The 19712-nt window shown below is 59.7% G+C and overlaps 3 protein-coding genes and 1 long non-coding RNA gene across 10 annotated transcripts in view; 3 read left to right on the top strand and 1 right to left on the bottom strand.

Annotated features, from left to right (window-relative positions):
- The window catches only part of ABR (ABR activator of RhoGEF and GTPase), a 39205-nt gene extending 30861 nt beyond the window's left edge, over positions 1 to 8344 (top strand). For all 7 annotated transcript variants that reach the window (XM_090026468.1, XM_090026466.1, XM_090026467.1 and 4 more), the window contains 7 exons: positions 1551 to 1610; positions 1862 to 1971; positions 2181 to 2320; positions 3338 to 3472; positions 3620 to 3725; positions 4453 to 4600; positions 5284 to 8344. In XM_090026468.1, the coding sequence (XP_089882594.1) occupies positions 1551 to 1610; positions 1862 to 1971; positions 2181 to 2320; positions 3338 to 3472; positions 3620 to 3725; positions 4453 to 4600; positions 5284 to 5373 (789 nt within the window). In that variant the 3' untranslated portion in view covers positions 5374 to 8344. The remainder of the gene's footprint in view (positions 1 to 1550; positions 1611 to 1861; positions 1972 to 2180; positions 2321 to 3337; positions 3473 to 3619; positions 3726 to 4452; positions 4601 to 5283) is intronic.
- Positions 8345 to 8485: 141 nt separating this feature from the next.
- TIMM22 (translocase of inner mitochondrial membrane 22) lies at positions 8486 to 10575 on the bottom strand. Its single transcript, XM_090026473.1, has 4 exons — positions 10305 to 10575; positions 9951 to 10147; positions 9760 to 9832; positions 8486 to 9143 (listed from the first exon to the last, which is right to left on the bottom strand). The coding sequence occupies exons 1-4, from the start codon at positions 10558 to 10560 to the stop codon at positions 9067 to 9069; spliced, it is 603 nt and encodes a 200-aa protein (XP_089882599.1). The 5' UTR covers positions 10561 to 10575; the 3' UTR covers positions 8486 to 9066.
- Positions 10576 to 10748: 173 nt separating this feature from the next.
- SPECC1 (sperm antigen with calponin homology and coiled-coil domains 1) overlaps positions 10749 to 19712 on the top strand; it is a 124011-nt gene continuing 115047 nt past the window's right edge. Inside the window, exon 1 of the mRNA XM_090026463.1 lies at positions 10749 to 10766. The gene's annotated coding sequence lies outside the window, so the exon portion shown is untranslated. The remainder of the gene's footprint in view (positions 10767 to 19712) is intronic.
- On the top strand, positions 15718 to 18238 carry LOC149854311 (uncharacterized). The gene is made up of 3 exons (XR_016438978.1): positions 15718 to 16387; positions 17197 to 17391; positions 17842 to 18238. It is a non-coding gene; the product is annotated as an uncharacterized LOC149854311 (long non-coding RNA).

Genomic DNA, 19712 nt, shown 5'->3' with positions numbered 1-19712 from the left:
TTACTCGGGTTCACCCAGCGCCGCGGGCTCAGATCACAGGGTTGGGGAGGCTGCACTGCGGGGCTGGGGTCCTTCGGGGTCACGCGGGAGCTGGAGGAGCCCTGCCCCCAGGGCAGAGCCGCAGCTCCCCGTCCACGTTGCCGGCTTGGCGGCGGGACAGGGCCGTGGTCGTGGTCGCGGTCGCGGGCGGCTCGTTGCTCCCCGGCCCCGGCGGGTCTTGCGCTCGAGGTCTGGCTGAAAAGCACCGGGGCGCGCTCAGCGGGGCAGGGGCGCGGGGTCGAGGGGCACCGCAGCCTCCAGCCTCGGGCTGGGTCCCCCGACGGGGCTCGGAGCGGCTGCAGCTCCTGTGCGGCTGGCTCTGGGGAGGGCCGGCTGGCAGTGGGGTGGGGGTTGCTCCTGTGTGCTGTGGCTGTGCATGGCGTGACGCGCTGTGGTGTGGCAGCCGGTGTCCTGGGAGCTTTGTGAAGTGGGGGTGGGGGCAGAGACCCCATCTTGGCAGGCGCGGTGGGCCGTGCAGCCAGATGGGCCGTAGCTGGAAGCACTGCCCTTGTGACCCGGCTCTGCAATCAAGGTGGAGGCCACGTGCTCTTCCCATCCTCCCGCTCCTGCCCTGCCCGGCTCCCTGCCAGCCACAGGGCTCCTCGGGCACGCCAGGCCGGAGGGCTGTTTCCCACATGCGCCGCCTCCCAGCCCGCTCTGTCCCTCCCTCCGTGGTTGGGGTCTGCCTCCGGGGCAGGGGAGGCCTGGATGCTGCCCCCGGGGCCCGTGGGAACAGCCTGGGCCTGGCCACAGCATCCCCCCGGGCTGCACGTGAGCGCCGCAGCCGGGCTCCTGTCCCCAGACGCCAGGAGGGCTCTGGCATCCCCGGGCAGGACCCGCACTCCTGCCCCAGGCCTGGCCTGGGTGCCACGCTGGGTGCCCGGGCTGGTGTACGTCTGCTCGCTGTCCACCCGGGAGCCTCCCCGCAGCGCTGGCAGCCAGGACGGGGAGCAGCTGGAGAGCGGGAGGCATCGAGCTGCGTGGCGCGGCCTGGCTCGGTCCCTGCCGTCGCCTCCCCGCTCCGGCTGCGCTGCTCCCCACTGTCCCGGGCCGTGCACGTGTGGCGTCTCTGCCCCCCAGGCTTCTGTCTGGGCAGCAGTGCCGGCGTTAGGGTGGCCCCCAGCCCCCTCCAGGTCCCTGGGAACGTGGGGCCTGGGCAGGAGCCGGCCGGGGTCCCCCGCCAGCCGGAAATAGCAGAGCCCGCCGTTCCCAGGGGCTATAAATAGCCGTGGCGCACGGAGCTGGGCTTCTGCGGAAAATGCTGCCCTGGGTCTGTTTGTCTTGTTCAGCTAGGGCCAGAAATAGCCTGGCTGCGTGGGGACACCGCTGCCATGGGGCCGCGGGGCCGCTCGCGGCACGGTCCGGCACTGCACCTGCTCCTTCGCCCCCGCTTGGCTTCCCCACAGCCCCCTCCTGCTCTCGGCTGCCGCTCCCGGGGCCCCCGCGCTGCCCACGTCCCCCGCTCCTGTGGGGCACGGGGGGACATCACCACCTCCCGTCTCTCCCTGCAGCTGGATCCGCAGGCCGTGCAGACCAAGAACTGGCACATGGACGTGATCGAGATGAATGGGGTATGTCCCGGGGGTGGGGTGGGGGGCTCGTGCTGGGGCAGGGAGACCCCACAGTGGGGATGCTCTGTGTTGTAGAGCAAGGCAACCCCCTCCCTAGGGGCTCCTGACTCCGCTGGCTGGGCCTGGATGGGGTCAGGGCTCCTCCGAGAGCTAGCTGCTGTAGCCCCCGCCAGACCCGGGGGACGCAACCCGGGGTCCCCGCCTGAGGCAGCTGCCTTCCCACCGCGACCGTGCTGCACCTCTCCCCGCAGATCAAAGTGGAGTTCTCCATGAAGTTCTCGAGCCGCGACATGAGCCTGAAGCGGACCCCATCCAAGAAACAGACCGGCGTCTTTGGGGTTAAAATCAGTGTCGTGACAAAGTAAGTGTGGGGCTTTCCCAGGAGGGGTGATGGGGCGTGCGGTTCCCCACGTCTCTGCTCCAGCTTGGCTTTCCCTGGGGCGAGCCCGGCCCGGTCCCTGCAGATGCCCCTGTCAGGCGGGGCGAGGCTGGCCACCACGTGGGCCCGGGCCGTGGCAGGCGGGGACGTGCCAGGCAGCCGTGCTGACCGTGCCCTGCTCTCCGCGCCAGGCGGGAGCGCTCCAAGGTGCCGTACATCGTGCGCCAGTGCATCGAGGAGGTGGAGAAGAGGGGCATCGAGGAGGTCGGCATCTACCGCATCTCGGGGGTCGCCACCGACATCCAGGCACTGAAGGCTGTCTTTGATGCCAGTGAGTTGGCACGGCAGAGGCGGGGGGGCACAGGAAAGGGGTTTAAACCTGGCACAATGAGCTCTTGGCTCAGCTCCCCTGGTGGAGCCCAGCCCTGCTGGAGCCCCCTGGCTCCGCGGCCCAGAGTCCCCCAAAGGGAGGGAGCACCTTGGCCAAAGTCTGTGGAGGCATCTGGTCCTCGCAGATCCCCTGTGGCCTGCGTCTCCTCAGGGCCACGACGGTGCTGGGTGTGCGGGTGCGGCCGAAAATGGGTGCACTGGGGTGACACGACTGCCACGTCCAGGCAGGTGAAGGGAACCCGCGCCCTTCCGCAGGAGCAGCCAGGGCTTGTAGCTCCAGCCCAGCACTGGGGACAGAACATGGGCCCTTGCAGCTGGGGCCTGGCAGCTGTGGCAGGGCTCCCCATCCCTGAGCGCTTCGCTGGCTCTGCCCTGGTTCCTGCGGCCGCTCCCTGCCTGGCCGGCGCTGGAGGAAACTCTGAGTCAGGGCAGCTTTGCAAGCCGATTTGCAAGTTGTTCCATGTTCCCGGCGCTCCGAGCTGGCTGTCCCCGTGCAGAGCTGCTGCCAGACCCTGCCGGGCCTCCCTGCTCCCCAGCCTCCCAGCCAGCAGGTCTTAAAGGGCACCGCTGCCCTGCTTTGCTCCGCGGTTGTAACACGGACCTTCCTCTGGTGCCTACCAGCTCGGGGGGGGGGGAGGGGGGGGTGAGAGCCTGCTGCCAGGCGGGATCCCCTCCTGCCAGCACAGCAGGCACTGCTGCGTGGGGCCTTAGCGGCACCCAGGAGCAGTGCCCCGTGTTCAGTCTCCCACAGAAGGCACGAGGCAGAGGAAGGCCCCCGCGTGCCCAGAGGGGCAGGTATTGGGGCCCGGCACCGGTCACAGCCTGTGCTCCCTTCCCCGGCACCGAGCACGGGTGTGCACGAGCTGTGGACTAGGGGCAGTGTGGGCCAGACCCCGCTGGGTGCACCCCATGCAGATGCGGGGGAAGGCGAGTGTGACGCTCAGCATGGTTTCTGCAGACAACAAGGATATCCTGGTGATGCTGAGCGACATGGACATCAACGCCATCGCTGGCACGCTCAAGCTGTACTTCCGCGAGCTGCCAGAGCCGCTCCTCACTGACCGGCTCTACCCGGCCTTCATGGAGGGCATCGGTAAGGCTCCGCAGCGGTGTCTCCTGGAGGCTTCCTCCTTGCGGTCCCGGAGGCATCAGAGCCGACTGCTTCCCACCCCAAGGGGGGAGGGTGGGGCACGGGGGGGTGGGTGTGTGGCCGGTCTCAGCGCCGCCTCCTCGTCCTCAGCCCTCTCGGACCCCGCGGCCAAGGAGAACTGCATGATGCACCTCCTGCGCTCGCTGCCGGACCCCAATCTCATCACCTTCCTCTTCCTGCTGGAACACTTGAAAAGGTAACACGCCGCGGCACCCGGCAGGGGCGCGCACAGCCCTGGGGTCCTGCGGGCCAGGCGGGGGGGGCTGCTGATCGTCCATCAGCACAATGGACACCCCGCCCGCACGATGCCCGTGCATTGCTGGCGTGAGGCCCCCCCACGGTACCGCGACCCGCCGAGGACCTGGGAGTGGGGAAGGCGCTGGGCTCCCGCACGCGGGGCCGGGCGGCTCGTGTTACTCGCTCCAGAGGCGTTTTGCTCTCTGGTTTGGCGCGAAGGAAACAGAACAGGCGGGGGAGGGGACAGCGGAGGGGCCTGGAAGGAAACTGCGTTCGGTTTCCAGGCTGGGAGCCGGGCACGGCCCGTTCCCACATCTGCTCTCCTGGCCGGCCCCGCGTGGGGGGAGCGCAGCTGTCTTCTGCTGTGGCGTGCTGCGACCCTGGTCTCCCTGGCGCTGCGCGAGGCTGGGGGGTCGCAGAGCCTGGAGGAGGCGGCGCTGGGGGTCCTGGGCTGTTCCCAGAGCCACTTCCCACCCCTCCCTGGGCAGAGAGGCCAGGTCCCAGCTCTCCGGGAAAGGTGGCCAAAGCTGTCCGGGCGCTGGCCCAGCTCGTGCCAGGCTCGGCAGCCAAGCCAGGGACTGGGGAGGGGAGGTGGGAGCTCCGCCCCCGCTGCCTGGGCCGAGCCAGCCAGGCACGGGGCCGATGCCTGCACCCCGCAGCGGCTCACGCACTCCCGATCCCCGCAGGGTTGCCGAGAAGGAGCCTGTCAACAAAATGTCCCTCCACAACCTGGCCACGGTCTTTGGCCCCACCCTGCTGAGGCCCTCGGAGGGGGAGAGCAAAGGGCACCCCACCCTGGCCTCCGACATCTGGTCCCACGATGTGATGGCGCAGGTAGGAGGGGGGGGATGCATTTCCCTGGGCCCCCAGTGCTCCCTGCTGGACACAGTGTGCAGGACCAGGGCTTGCTGCCAGCTCCTGGTACCCACCCCGTGCCACAGCCCCCCAATGTGGCACTTCCCTTGGGGTCCCAGCCTGTGCCCCACCGGCCGCCTGGGGCACCGTGATGCCCACCATGGGAACCAGCCGCTCCCTCGGAGGTGCTTAATCACCCAGCCTTGCCTGCTGTGGTGTCCCCGCCTGCCCGGAGCCTTCCCCCGTGGCACCCCTCACCCACTGCCCTCCCCAGGGGTGGAGGTTTTTGCTCCAGAGCAAGTGCCAGACAGTAGTGAGGGGTGGGGACAGCTGCCCGTTGAGTTGGGAGGGGGCCGTGCCCCTGCTGCAGGCGACGTAGGGGCCGCAGGCTCTTCCCCCAAGTGCCAGGATGGAACAGAGCCAGCGCTGGCCTGCCCCAGAGGAGGTGGACATGCACATGGGGCGACCCGGTCCTGGCTGGGCCTGCCGCTCGGGCGGCGACGCTCCGGCCTGCTCCACGCGGCCTGCCTCAGAGTGTGCGGTCCGGCCCCTGCCCGTACGTGCCTCATGGGGCAGGGCTGCTGGGTCCGCCTAGCCTGGGCTTCAAGGGGCGGGTGGCTCGGGGCAGGCCTGGCCCTGACGCGCTCTTCCCGCTCCGGCAGGTTCAGGTTCTGCTCTACTACCTGCAGCATCCTCCCATCTCCTTCGCCGAGCTGAAGCGCAACACACTCTACTTCTCCACGGACGTGTAGGCGCTGGGCGGCGCCGCTGCGAACACTCCCGGCCTCCCGCCGCGGGGGCAGCGCGGCCGGGGCGCGCCTCGGCAGGAGGGCGGCGTGCTCCTGGGACTGTGGGAGCTGCCCGCGGTGCCCGGCCCTGCACCCCCTGTACAGTAGTCGTGTCTTACGTACCTTTGTGTTCAGGAATCGTTCTATGTATATTTGGTCGACAGAAGAGGTCGTGACGGCTGCGGGCATGGGTGCCCCCCCGCGGCCCGCTGGCCCCCAGACTGTTCCTGCCCGCCTGGCACCCCTCCTCTTGCCCAGCTCGAAGCCTGCAGCCTCCTGCCAGCGCCTGTCCCCGTGCCTGCATGCGCGGCGCCGGCTTGCTTCAGCCGCTCGGAGGCCGAGGGCTCCCGGCAACGACCAGCTCCGCTTTGCCTTGCTGCCTGTGCGCCCGTTGGACCCCGCGACTGGACTGTGCTCCCCTGGTGAGCCGTGGCTCTGGGAGCGGGGGGGACTCGTCTCCCCTAGGTGCTTTGTGGCCTGCCCCGTGGCCCTGGCCTTTGCTTCTTGCCTGTCTGTTGTGTAGCACTGTGGTTCCCTCCCCGTTTCTCCTCTTCCTGTGGGGAAGGATGCTGTGACCCAGCCTGCAGCAGCTGAGTGGGGCTGTTGGGAGGGGGGCACCCACGTCCTCCCCTGTCCACCAGCTGCCCCCACAAGGGTGGGTCGCCCTGAAGCACCACGATCGCTGCAGGTCCCCCAGGAGTACGCCGGGGCCTTGCTAGTGCCAAGCGTGGGAGGACTGCCTGTCCCTGCCGGCCCCATCTGGGCCTTTGCCTTAGCTGTTTGCACATGTTCCTCTCCGGCCAAGCACTGCCACTAGGGCAGCCACTGGGCTGAGCCGAGCCAGCAGCAGCTGCCTTCCTCGTGTGGGTGTGAGACAGGGCCGACCCTGCTCCCGCCATGCCAGTGCCAGCTCTGGTCGGGCATGAGGAGAGTGGAGGTGCTGCCTCACTGCACCTTGGTGCTAGGCAAACATGGGTGGGTGCTGGCTCCCTTTGCCCCGCAGCAGGGTCACATCTGCGGGCTGGCCCCCCACTGCCCCTTTCTGCAGCAAGGCAGGGGGTGTCTGAGCTCCAGGGAGGGAAGTGGAGGCAGAGCTGCTCCAGCCCAGAGCTGCCATGGAGGAAAGCCTTGTGTGCTATAACAGGGCCCAGGGTCACAGCTAGAGCACTTCTCTGCGTCATCCCAGTCAGTGGCTCCTGGCCCTGGAGGGATGTCTGGGGGCTGCTCTGCCACCCTCCTGGGACAGCCTGCAGAGGGACGGTCCCCCCTGCTCTGGGAGGTCCTGCCCCATCTCGTGCCAAATGACAATGGACACTCCAAGGCTGGGCCCAGCGGCGTGGCCCCTCACCCTCACTGTTGACTGCTGCAGGGCGAGCTACCTGCCCCCTGAAGGCACCAGGTACGTCCCCAGCACACCGTTCCTGGGGCGACAGTACCTGCCAGCCCCCACACCAGCGAAGGAGGGGGAGGCCTTTCCCCCCCTCTCAAGGGCTCTCGCACTCCAGACCCCGCTCTGCTCAGAGCGGAAAGGAAACGACATTGTACAAAGTACCCAGGCCTCTCGCCCTCCCCTGGCGTCGGACTCCGGAACCGGGACGAGGGTGGAGCTGACTGCACAAACAGATCCCGCGTCTGTCTGATTTGTTACATGTGTCCAAGTCCCTGTCCACGATGGTGTCCTTCCACGTGGTGACTGTACAGCCAGCCAGCCCCCGTGACTGCCCATGCAGGCCCCGGCCCCCAGGGGTGGGGGTGGGGGGAGCTGGACTCTTGCAGCTACAGGTAGAATAGAACTGTTCATTCATATTGGACTTTTAACGAGCTGTTAAGGATATATTTTTTGTGTTGTTAAACATATGTAGATTCTGAACTTTAAATGGATGTTAATAAATGCAAAGCCCTGATGTTTGCACAAGCGGAGCCACAGTGTCCATGCTTGCGCCTGCTCCGCTGCCCCCATGTCACAACAGCTGCTATGCTTGGTGCTGTCTGTGTGGCCAGGCTGGGCTGCAGGGCAAGTCCAAGGGCCCAGAACTAGTCCAGCCTCAAGAGAGACTGCCTGCTGCAGCTGCTTGTTTCAGGGACACTGCAGCGCTTCTGGGAGCCAGGAGTGCTGGAAGGCAGCACAGAAACCCGGCTCTCAGACCTGCCAACCCTGCTCCACCCTGCAGCTGGGAGAGGAACTGATGGACACAGGAGACCAGAGAGCAGCCTCCTTCCAAGAGGAGCACTCAGCCCAGCACACGGGTGTCGCCACAACAGGAGTGGTCATGGGCCTGGCCTGCAGTAAGATGCCTCTCTGTTAAGGCAGATGGGTAAAGTGGTCCCAAGCCCCTGGGCCAGTCTTGCTTGTTCTTGCAGGGCAGCACTTTGCTTCCATAGCTCAAGCCCGTGTGGCCCCAGTTACTGCACTAGCATGTTGCTGTGCAACTCCAGCACTATGGGGAGGGCAGGGCAGCATCACAACCTGCTGCACACCGATGAAGAGCTTGCTGCCACCGCTCATCACAGCGAGCTGCAAAGGGCCCCTTCACCTGCCCCTTCCTGCAGGCAGGCTTAGCTGGGGCTGCAGAGCCACAAAAGGGAAGCTGCAGGGCATGTGGATGTGCCTACCCAGCTTGTGCTACAGCTGCCAGGGCAGAGCGTGGGAAGAACCAGCTGCCCATGTGTCACCTCAGCTTAACTGGGGGGTTTGCAGCCCACACGACCATAGCTGTGCTGTGCTCGGTGTCGCAGAGGCACCCTCAGGCACAGCAGATAGGCCTCTTGCAGTCAGGGCCCCCGCACTTCCCAGCTGCACCTGCCTTACCAGAACCTGGACTGGGGGTGCGGGGTGCAGGCTGCCCAGTATGTTCCAGCAGGCTCCCAGCCCCCTCTCCAGTCTCTTGCAGGAAGTGCTGCAACTCCTTGGTGGGTGGGGGCAGTGCTGTGCTGTCACGGGACTGGCTGAGCCACTAACCACCCACTGCGCTGCTGTTCCTTGACAAGGTGTCATTACTGGAGCCTCCCTGCCCTGCCGGCCAGGGGCAGTTATTCACTGTGCAGCTGCCAGGGGTTAATTCTGCAGAACCAGGCCTTCTCTCCATTAAGCTTTTATTTCAGTGTGACCAGTAATTAAGCAGCACAATGCCAGGAGAGGCCTTGCTGAACCCAGGGATACCCAGCTCCCAGGTACCTGAAACAAGATGACCTACGCAGCTGGGCACTGGCCGCGAGTTGGAGCCTACGAGTTCTCCCCCACGATATTGCACTGCAAACCAGGTACCATTAAACATCTGCAGCAAGTCACAAGATGGGTCAGCCGAGTCTCCGTATCCAGGGAGTGCCTGCAGGGATCTTTCCACATAGGCGATGCATTTGATAGCAGTCAGATCCCAGAGGGTCTGGAAGGCAGGGGGAAAGCAGGCTCTGTTCCTGGAAACGGACACAGCCGGCCAATTCATTTGGAGGATACTGACCACTGAGCCTGGCCCTGCTCCAAGAGGCTCCAGCAGTTGTGCCGGAAGGCAGCCTGCCAGCGCTACGGGCTGGCCGATTGTCAGCTGTGTAGGAAACGCAGCAGGCAACATCCAGCTTGCTCTGGTGGACAAGCGCAAGGCAGAGAGGCGAGGCTGGTGGCCCCACTGCAGCTGGGCTGCACTCCTCCGGACACCGCTGTTACCGCAGGTAGTAATCGATCACCGCAGAGAAAGCGGCAAAGCCACCACAGCCAAGGGCCCCTGCTTTCAAACCAGCTGCAATGCAAGAAGAGACCCCTTTCAGTGAAGCTCCCTGCATTTTGCTTTCACATGCATCCCATGTCGTACGCATGACCACAGAGGCCGAACTCGCATGAGGTACCGACTCGGCCAGATGTCGTGGTTTCTCCGCTCCAGAAGGGCTCCAAACGTGTTTTGCCAGGTCCAGAGAAAGGAGCATTTGACTGGTCTCAGGTGCCTTCATGGGGCTGAACACCACAATGGAGGCGGATAAAAGGACTAGCTTGTCCCAGGCAGACACAGATAACGAGCATAATTAGGGGAGTGCTTGTGGGCCAAGTGCTTTCCGCACCTATTTGTGGGTGGGTCCCTTTTAAAGAGGGGAGAAAACACCAGCTTTTCTAAAAGCGCCATAACAGCAGGATGTCCCCACAGGTGTTTCAAGCGAGCCGATGGGACCTTTCGCCCTCTCTCCCTGCCTACACGTGTCCTTGGCACAGCGGAGGAAAGCAAGGGCCAGAGCAACCCCTTGAACTCGTGAAGGGAAGTGGTTTGCGCGCTGCTGGGGCAGCGTCCCCATCCCCCCAAGAAGAGACCCCGCAGGGGATCGGGGACGAGAGACGCTCCCGGCGCCGACCAAGACCCGACCCACCTCGAAAGCCGATCGCTCCTCCCGTGATGCAGCCGCTGGCGACGCTGTTCTTCCAGTCGGACTTGCCGCGGTACTGCGGAGCGAGAGACGCGCGGGGGTCACGGGCGGGGACGGCAGCATCGTCGGCGTCAGATCGGCCCGGGAGCCGCTCGGGATCTCACGGGGTGCGGGCGGGGGGGCGCGGCACTCACCGACTCCACCAGGCACTCGGTGCAGGAGAACATGGCGCCCACGATGGCGAAGTTCTTGGCGTAGGAGACGCCGCGCTGCCCCATGTCCCGCAGCACCTCCCGCGCCGTAGGCGTGCGCAGCGGGTCCTTGGGGTCGAAGCCCACGTTGGTGTCGATGCCGGCCGTGAACACGCCGAACGCGCCGCCCAGCACCAGCCCTGCCGGAGCACGCGGGGGTCAGCCACGGCGGCTGCTGTACCCCGCCCCAGGGCAGCACCCCCCTCTTGGGGTACCCCCACCCCACGGGCACCCCCTTGGGGTACCCCCACCCCACGCCTGGGGCACCCCCCCTAGCAGCGGGGGGCGGGGGGGCACCTCCGACGCAGGCCAGCGCGGCCTTGAAGCCGCAGCTCTCGGCGAGGCGCTCCACGAGGCGGGAGTCGGCGGGGGGCGCGGCGGGCAGGACGCGGGGGGCGCGGTGCTCGCCCACCAGGTGCTGCAGCACGGCGCTGTATTGCAGCGGCGCCGCCTCGGCCCCGTCGGGCCGCGCCGGGTTGGACCCGCCACCCGCCGCCGCCCCGCCGCCGCCGCCATGATGGGGCGTGTGCCAGGCCCCGGCACCGCCCCCCATTGGCCGGCGCCAGCGGCAGCTCCCGGCCTGCCCTGCGGCGCCGCCCGCGCGGGGTCTCCTGGGCGTTGTAGTCCCCGCGCGCTGAGGGGGGGCGGACTACATCTCCCGAGGGGCCCCGCGGCGGCGGCGGCCCCTGGCGGCCGGGAGCGGCGGTGCAGGGGGCCGGGTCCTTGTTGCTGGGGAGCGTCCGGGAGAGCAGGCGGCAGGTGTGTGGGGCGCGCAGGTGGGCTGCATGGGGCTGTGAGGTGCACGAGGGGTGCATGGGGCTATGGGGTGCATGGGGGTGTTAGGGGTGCATGGGGCTATGAGGTGCACGAGGGGTGCATGGGGGTGTTAGGGGTGCATGGGGCTATGAGGTGCACGAGGCGTGCATGGGGGTGTTAGGGGTGCATGGGGCTATGAGGTGCATGAGGCGTGCATGGGGATGAGGGGTGCATGGGGGTGTTAGGGGTGCATGGGGCTATGAGGTGCATATGGGGTTATGGGGTGCATGGGGGTGTTAGGGGTGCATGGGGCTATGAGGTGCATGAGGGGTGCATGGGGATGAGGGGTGCATGGGGATGAGGGGTGCATGGGGGTGCACAGGTGCTGCCGGAGGCATAGGGATGCGGGGTGCATGCGGCTGAGGGGTGCGCAGGTGCTGCAGGGTACACGGGGGCTGGTGCACAGGTCACCGCAGCAGGCCCCAGCACCCCCCCGCAAGGCGCACCCGTGGCCCCAGCACGCTGCGGCGGGGAGACCAGCAGCGCGTGGGGTGGGGTGGGGTGGGGCGCTGGCGTGGGAGCCGGACCCCCGAGGCTGCCCCCGCCCCAGGCGCGGAAGAGCGCTGGGCCAAGAGCAGCCCCGTGCTGGCTGGCTGCGGGGGGTTTGGGGGCTGCGGCTTGCCTTGCGCTGTGCATAGGCGATGTTGGGCGGTCTGATAGACGGCTCCCGGAGGCGCCTGCCAGCACAGGCTCTCTGGATCGCGGTGCCCTTCGGGAGTCCAGGCTGCGCGTCCCCGCTCGGGGGCAGTCCGGCTGGGTCGCGTCGGCTTTCTGGTTCTTCGGTGCTCGGATGCTGCTGGGGGATCAGGGGGCGTTGAACCCCGATGCAAACCTGCTTCTGCTGCCGGTATAGCGACCCTTTGCCCTGCATCGATTTTTACTCGAATAAGAAAGGTCTTCGTTCGGGGGCTTGGCCTGGAGGAGAAGATGGGAAGCGACTGGGAAGATACTGACACGATGCTTTGATGCAGCACATGTCAGTTTTATCCAGCACCTCAAAAGATTGCTGAAACGCTTCATCTGCGGCAGTGACGGGGTCTCCCTGTTGCCATGTAGCAGGGTGGTCCTGGCTGCCCTGGGGCATTAGGTCCTTCGGAGTCACCGAGTCCTCTTGTGCTCGGCCCTGTGGCGTGTCCGTCAGGGTGCTTCTTAACACGCGTGTCGAGCTGGAGAAGCCGGTGACGCTAGGTTTGACGTGGTAAATTGATCCGGTTGCTGGTGCCTTCAAACGTTCACACACCAAGTTCGGCGAGTGTCCTGGTGGATTTCATCTGCCCCCTGCTGGCGGCTCGCGGCTTCTCTCTGCCACAAAAGCGCTTCAGCAGCTGCCAGCCTGCGGAGAGATGTCAAGACCTAGTGCAGCAGCCTCGTTACATTAACGAGAAGGAACCTCTAGCAGGATGCTCTCCATAGCGAGCACTGAAGTTCGCTCTTCCCTTCGATCCTAAATAGTCCACGTTGGCTGATCTCCGAGCCACACTGCAAAGCCAAGCTATTTCCTGCGATGTGCTGGGGTTGGGATTTGGGCACCAAGAGCTTGGCTGTGCGGCTGGAGTAGCGTTTTGGAGGTTTTCCCCTCCACTGTTGGGGAACATGCTGAATTGATGTACGTTCGTGTGTGCTGGCTTGGGTTGTTAATGCCCAGTGAAGGACTTGGGGTCCCAGGCGGGGCGTTCCTTGACAGTGCATGGGACTGAGATTTTCTTCTCATTCGGGTAGCAGAGATGGGTGTTTCAGGATTGATTTTTAATACCCCCAAACACATTGTTGGCTAAATCTGTGATAACGGACATGTTCCCTCACCCCCAAGAGTGTATGCACTAATAGTTTTCTGCTCTTTTCCCCACCATACTGATTTATTTTCAGTATGAATGTCACGATGTCTTTCTCCTCATCCCTTGCCTACAGATCTGTTTTCTGTATGCAGACGAAGGGCCTGACCCTCCAAGCATTTCAGCACGCGCAAGTCATCCCGTCAACTTCAGTGGACTGTTCTGTGAGCAAACCCAGACACTCGTGTATTGCTTGCAGGGTCGAGGCCAAGAGAGGACTGAAAGTTCTTGCAAACTTGGAATAAATGTAACCCTGCGCTTCTCGAGTTGCCCACACCAAACTTCTCTAGAAGCAAAGACCCTTCTTGCATGCTATCTCGTCCCAGCCTCTGTTGACAGGTTCTCTGTTTTTGTGCTGTATGTTCCTGATTTGAGTATTCCCAAATGCACTTGTCTCTTTTCCTGCTAATGCTTGGGAAAGCCCATAAAGGTCAGTCCTTACTTTATATTCCCAAGCAGACACATGCTGATTGTTACAGGTGTTCATGAGCTCTCTGCTCAGTTCCATTAGAGGGCAAACCACAGGAGCTCCTAGATGTGAACAGGCTTGGATTGGCACATTCATAGGAGACTGGTAGGGGGGACATGGGGGTGTATGTGCCCCCCTTGACGGGGACAGTGCCTCTCCTGACGGCCGACACTGATGCCCCACCCCGACAGGGTCCGTGGCTTCTGCAAGTGCCCCTCCAGATTCAGGAGGCACCGGTCGCTCACGGCAGATTTAGCAATGACATTCAACCTTTCACTGCAGAATATAGAAACATAGGGGAGTGCCCTCGGGATATAAAATGCAGAAATAATACTGCTGCCAGGAAGCCTGGTTCTGATGCATACTTTGCTTCTCATCTAGAAGCTGAGGCCCTCTTCTGCATAGTCTTGGGGTGTCATTTTGGGTATTGCTGCAGTGAAGGTCTTAACAGGACTCATCTCTGGTCTGTGAGCCAGTCATCTGAATCCCAGTATTGTTCCTGAAGTGATCTAACTGGGAGGGAAGTGGTTGCAGATGGAGACGGAAAGAATCTGGTTCTCTCATTCTTTTCACTCTCACTCCCACTCTTGTGCTCCCCTGGAGACAGACACAAGAAATGTTCTGAGCAGCAGTGCTGCCAGCTTTATAATCTTCTGGGACTGTGGACGGCTGAGCTACAAGCACTTCTGCATATGGGGCTATTTTTGTAGCTACCTGTGACTCGTTAAGCTGCCACTGCCTCTTTCTTGAGAGGTGCAAAACTGACTGAGCCGAAGTGTGCCCCATGCTCACGTACCCTTGCATGGTATTGCACACCACAAATACACAAGACCATGGTAGACCTGAGTGGTGCAATTGCCTTGACAAGCATCAGTTTTTAGAAGTAGCCCTTTTTATCTGCCTTCTGCTGATTGAGTTTTGAGGGGTCATGTTTTCCAGCTTTATGTGAATGCTGAGACTCTCATCTGATAATGTGGTTCTGGGAGCTGGGGCAGGATGCACAGTAAAATCCTGAGACCCGGCAGCTTGTAGTGGCAGATGCTGCTAGGCTGTTTGCTGAGGAACTCTCCATCGCCGTCATTTACTTGCCTTGCATGTGTATGAATGGATGTCTGCAGAGGCCATGGCTGGTATCCATTCCCTGCAGCGCTAGTGTGGGCTTGCACCTCCTCTGGAAGAGAGCGTGCCCTGTGCAAAGAGAAAGCAGTGGTGGCAGGTTGTACAGCGGTTTGCAAAGCATCTCTGCAGAGTCCTTGGCACTTGAAGCCAGATTTGCATGGGGATCAGTTTGTCTTCCCATCGGAGCCCCTGTCCCACCTCTTGTGGTAACTCATAACCTTTTGCAAACCTTTCTTTATACTCAACGTAGATGGATAACAGCGGAAATTAGGAGTTGGGACTTTTACTTTTGTTCCCAGTTCTGACTCACTTGCTGACCTTGGCTGTGTGTCTCTCCTCTTCTTCCTCTGTTTACTCATCTCTAAACTAGGGGTGATGATACTTCCCTAGCCCTCCCTTACGTTGTCAGCTTAACTACTGTTTACAAGGCGCTGGAGAGCCCAAGAGACAGCAAATTGCACGGTGAAATCTGCCTTAATTCAGTAGAGTTGCTCAAGTTTCTGAGCCACATGTGCGCTTTTTACAAAGTGCAAGCCAAGGCTTGGGGTAGGTCTGGGTGAGGGGTTGATATCTCCACCAAGCTAACAGGGCTTTCCATTCCAGTCACACATATCGTTGCTCTGCAGAACCACCATGCCCCTAAAGGATCGTGGCTCCAGAAGGCAAGCTTTGGGCGTTCAGGCTGCTGAGACATCCTAAGGCACTGCCCTTGTGCCCTGGGTTAGCACAAGGCAGTCTGCTGTCATGTCTTACCGTATCTTCTCTGATCTGCTGGGTCTGCTCCCCGTAAGTGAGTTTTGCGGTTTGGGGAGAAGGAGCAGGGCTTGGGGTTTTCTCTCTCTAACACACGCTAGCTTCCCAGCACACAGGTACTTCATGCATCCTCTTTTAGGAGACAGTTTCTTAGATGGCGTGGTTCTCCCACCCCAGTTACAGCCACTTAATTTCTCCTGGCCTCTGATATCAGACACAGCAGTGCTTTCTGCCATGGGCTGGCATTTTTTAAAGCACTTGTGTCATAACTCAAATGCTAAAAAAGATCTCTCTCAAGTATCGGCTGTCACCTCCCAGGGAGGTAAACTGTTGCTATAGAAGCCCGAGGTCTCTTTCAGGAGATCTGTGCTAATCTGGAGAGAAGCTGGCGTAGGAGGGAAAGTGCCTTTGGGAAAGATGCAGTGAAAAAGCAAAGGAATCCTCAGTTTGATAAGCAAGATGCAGATTTGCCAAGCAGGTTGGTTGCTCCTCGCACTGCTAAGAAGCAGTGGCTCTGTCCTGCCACCCCACTGCGTGATATTCCCATCTCTGTAGGTAATACAGCAGATTAGAAATCTGAAAAGGACATTTAATTAAATGTCCTTAGAAATGAAGAACCCTCCTAACTGAGCTATCCTGACACTCCGCGCTCAGAGGCATCTATGGTAGCTTGCTCTTGAACAGGCAACATGGCCCCATTGTCCTCGGGCCAAATTGAGAACACAAGAAAAACCCTTTGTAGTTGAATTTGGGAGTTATCACCTCCATTGCGCCTTTCCTTCCATGCAGGTGGAGCAGGTGTGAAGGGCCGGTGACTGGGGGAATATGCATCATCCATGCCCACCACAAATCACCTTTGCTGTCAGGAGACCCCCAAAATGAGGTTTGGTAACCAGGGTATCAGAAGCCCAGCCCCGGTGGCAGATCAGAAGCCGCACACGCTGGGATTATTTCTTCGGTAGCAGCAGGCCTTCTGTGTGATACTTGATCCCAAATCCCCCTTTTCAGCCTCAATGTCTGCATCTTGTAATACCGCACGGGACGATATTGTCAGTTTACAACGTGACGAGGTATACAATTCTGCATGGCTTCCCTTGATTGCACATAGGTTAAAGTCAATGACTGTTCAGACGCCCGTTGCTTTTTATTTGACAGTGACTTTCAGTGAAAGGATCGATGAAGCCACAGCTGTTGAAATGAGCCTTACAGAATCGACATGGCATTATGACTAAGGTAGCCTGTGATGGCTCATTCTGCAAGCTGCTCTTCCCTTTCAGATTTGGATCGAATGGGCCTTCTGAGTCAGACTCGCGGGTAGCTGAGGCTGGAAGAGCACCACACAGACTGCAGTGGACCTGCTTACACCCTTCGCAACCATGGCCCCAAGTCAGGTGCGCGTCCTTCCTCCTAAATCCTCCCGGTGTCCAGGAGCTGCGATTATGAGTGAATTGCCTTTAAATATCCATTAACTTTGTCACTATGGTAACTGCTGCAACAGATTTTCTGGCCGGCTGAAGGTTTCCCAGCTCCCCAAGTTGTTGTAGGTTAATGTTCTGCCTGCTGGATTTGCAGTTTGGAGGAAGTTATAAATGTGGCAGGAAAAATCCTGTTATTTTGTTTATTCTCGCTACAGTGCAGGTTAACGGTGGTGGAAGGAGAAGGCCTGGCCTCCTGGGATGCTTCTGCCCTCAAACTCTAGAGTAGGGACCATCCAGGTAGCAGCGGGACAAACTTCCCCTAGGCACAGCCTGCTTCTCCCAGGGCTCCAGTAAGAGTTTAATGCAGGCCCGGCTGCTGGGGTGGATTCATCCCTTGTTCTTTCTACCCAGACTGTTAACAAAGCCATCAAGCCGCGTTCCTGTAGTCGTGAGGGTGGCAGCAAACGTGGCTGAGACTTGCCAACCCGTTTCATACAGCTCGCCCTCAGATTGTAACACCTTCCAGTCACCCTTCAGATTATAACCAGGGAGCAAGGCTGTAAGGACCTGATCCAGAGTCCACCAAAGGTGATGGAGAGATTCCCATTGCTTTCACTGCACTTCGGATGTGGCCCTGCACTTCTCCCATCAACAAGAAAAACAGTTTCTGAGTTTCTTATTTAATTTGGAGAACAAGTGTTTCCTCTTTCTGTGGAAATGGGAAACTCACTGGTTCCATGTATTTAACTCTCTGTTTGTCCCCCCTTGTCTGTGTTCCCCAGAGGGTGCTTGAACTCATCAGTGGCCTGAACCAGGGTGCAGGATGTAGGAGCTCCTGGCCATGGACCAGACCACTGTGATGGTTGACTACCCAAGGCACATACTGTAGCTGCTTGCTTGCCTTTGCCTTGACAGTGGATGCAGAACAGTGATATCCTGCTTGGCAAGGCAGATGACGAAGAAGAAGGATTTTTAAGGTTGGTTTTGTTTTTCCCCAAAGGGGAACAAAAGTACAGACTTCCCCACCCCACAGCCTGCGAAAGGTTTCATGAGTTCATGCTTGTGGGGCTGGGGGAGGAGAGGCCCACCAAGGGCCTGTCCTGGTGAGCTGCTGGGGGTATGCTCTCCCCTCTTCTCTGGTTTCCAAACTGCTCTTTCGCGCTCCACTTCTCCAGCTGCCCTGCTCTGCCCTGCCCTGCCCTGGCACTAGTAGCTGAACAGCTCTGTCAGAGCCTGTTCGGTGACCCTTCCCTGTGATGACTCTTGGCTCTTCAAGGATGATGTCCTGCTTTTGCTTGCAGCAAAACTGCACAGATTCATTTCAACACTTCCTTTTTGGCCCAGTGATCTGCTCTTCTTGCAGCAGTGCTGTTGCTATATTTGAACCTTTTCAGCAGATGACTTGGAAAAAGTGACTTGCTTTCCAGGGACCTTGGAGGAGACCAACGTGCACATGTCCCAGCTCCAGGGAGAGTATGATTCTTCCAAGCTTGGTCTTGCAGCTTGAGAAATGGGGAGAGAAGATGTGTGAGCAGAATGATGAGTATTAAACAAGGAATTAGCCATGCTTCACGCTCTGAATGATAGTTTATATAACCAAATCATCCCAGCTTACCCTTCTTAATGTTATTGTGCAGCGTTGCTGACCCAGAGGTAGTTTATAGGCTGCTTATACAAGAGCCTTTGCAGGCTTTTGAGTTCTTTTGGGATTAAAGGACTTGTAGACATGCAAGAGGTTATTTTATTTATTAATCATTTATTAGCTTGCTGGGCCAGCTCTGCGCAACACCTAGTGTCGCCTAGCTTTCCCAGAGGCTCAAAATGTTTCTCTGCTCATCATGTCTGCTGCCCCTGGATTTTGAAGGGTGTGGGTAAGCGATATTTCTGGTCGTCTGTCAAACTCATGTTCGAGGTAACCGTGCTTTACAGAACGTGGGAGGGCTGAGCCACAGACCTTCTAGACAATGGGAATTTGCATTAATTTTCTGGGGCTTGTGTGTGATGACAGCTGCTATGACAGAAAGAGCTGGAGCAGATGGTATTGTGTACATCTGTAAAAATAGACTTGCCATGTGTCTGAAGGAGAAGCTTACACTGCTGACATGTGAATCCAGAAGCATTTGCTTCTAGCTTCTTCAGAGGCAATTAAAACGTGATCCACTTCCCACCTGGACATTCTTTCTGTTCAATATAAACATGTTCCCAGTTGATCTTTAGATGCTATAAGCTGCCTATTGTGTGCTAAATAACAGTGCAGTGGAGGTTCCAAATAGGCAGTAATGATCGTTATTTATCACGTAACACAAGGAAATATTTTTTTAATGGAATCATACATTTGGAAGCAGTTTCAAGCATCATCTAGCCCAGGTCTCCGCGCAGATGCAGGATTTGCTGTTCCAAACCCACCCCCAGCCACTCAGGCAGAGCCAGAGTCTCAGGATGGAATTTCCTTGCATTGCATAACTGCATATTTGTTACCGAGCTGTAATGTGAAATTATAGTTAGTTCTGGGAAAACCTCAACCTTTAGAGGTGTCAAGGAGGACCCCAAGTTTCGGGGCATGTTCCAGTTTCCCAGGTCTGTTCCACAGTCCTAGAAGCGGTTCATTCTGCAGGGCAGCTTTGGCAGGAAGACACGAGCACCTCTTTGGGCATAAGGAATTGCTAAGAAATCGTTCAGATCCTCTCGCTGATTCTCCGGAAATTCGCTTGCGTCAAGCAAAGGCCAAAATGTTCAAACTGCCCCTAGCTTCAAACAGCCCGAGGCTGATTTACAGAGCTGCTGAGCTCTGAGAACTGCACGTAAAGTCTCTCTGGGAACTGCGGACATTCAGCACCCCTGAAAATTAGGCAAGTATGTAAGTATCTCCTTGTCTCCATTTCTGTGTATAAAACGGATGCAGTCGATCAGCATCACCAGTTGTTGTGGGGCTTAATTGATTCCTATGAAGCTTTGGAAGATCCCGGGGTTGAGCACAGCAGAAGCTCAGGAATTTTATTTAGATAACCACAGTCCAGCCTCACAGTTAGCTGTTTGCAGAAGTCCCGCTCCATGCCATTCATCTCCGGGGATGTGACGTTTCTGTGCTTCGTCATTTTTTGTTGATAATTTGTCCTAGTCCTTGTGGCTGCTGTATGGAAGTTGTGCCCTGCAGTTCTGCTTCCGATCTGGGAATGTCAGCAGTTATGCGGGGAGTCTCTTCAAACCAGAACTGACAGATCAGCTCCTTGTGTTTGCAGCAACCTAAAAAGCACCATCAAATTTTGCACGTAGAGGCCCCTTTCCACCAGCGCACCAA

Source organism: Crocodylus siamensis, chromosome 13 (genome assembly GCF_052110815.1).
Source record: "Crocodylus siamensis isolate JL-2025a chromosome 13, ASM5211081v1, whole genome shotgun sequence".
Classification (NCBI taxonomy): Eukaryota; Metazoa; Chordata; order Crocodylia; family Crocodylidae; genus Crocodylus; species Crocodylus siamensis.
The sequence above is the reverse complement of the archived record's forward strand: the minus strand, read 5'-3'. Positions and strand labels throughout refer to the sequence as shown.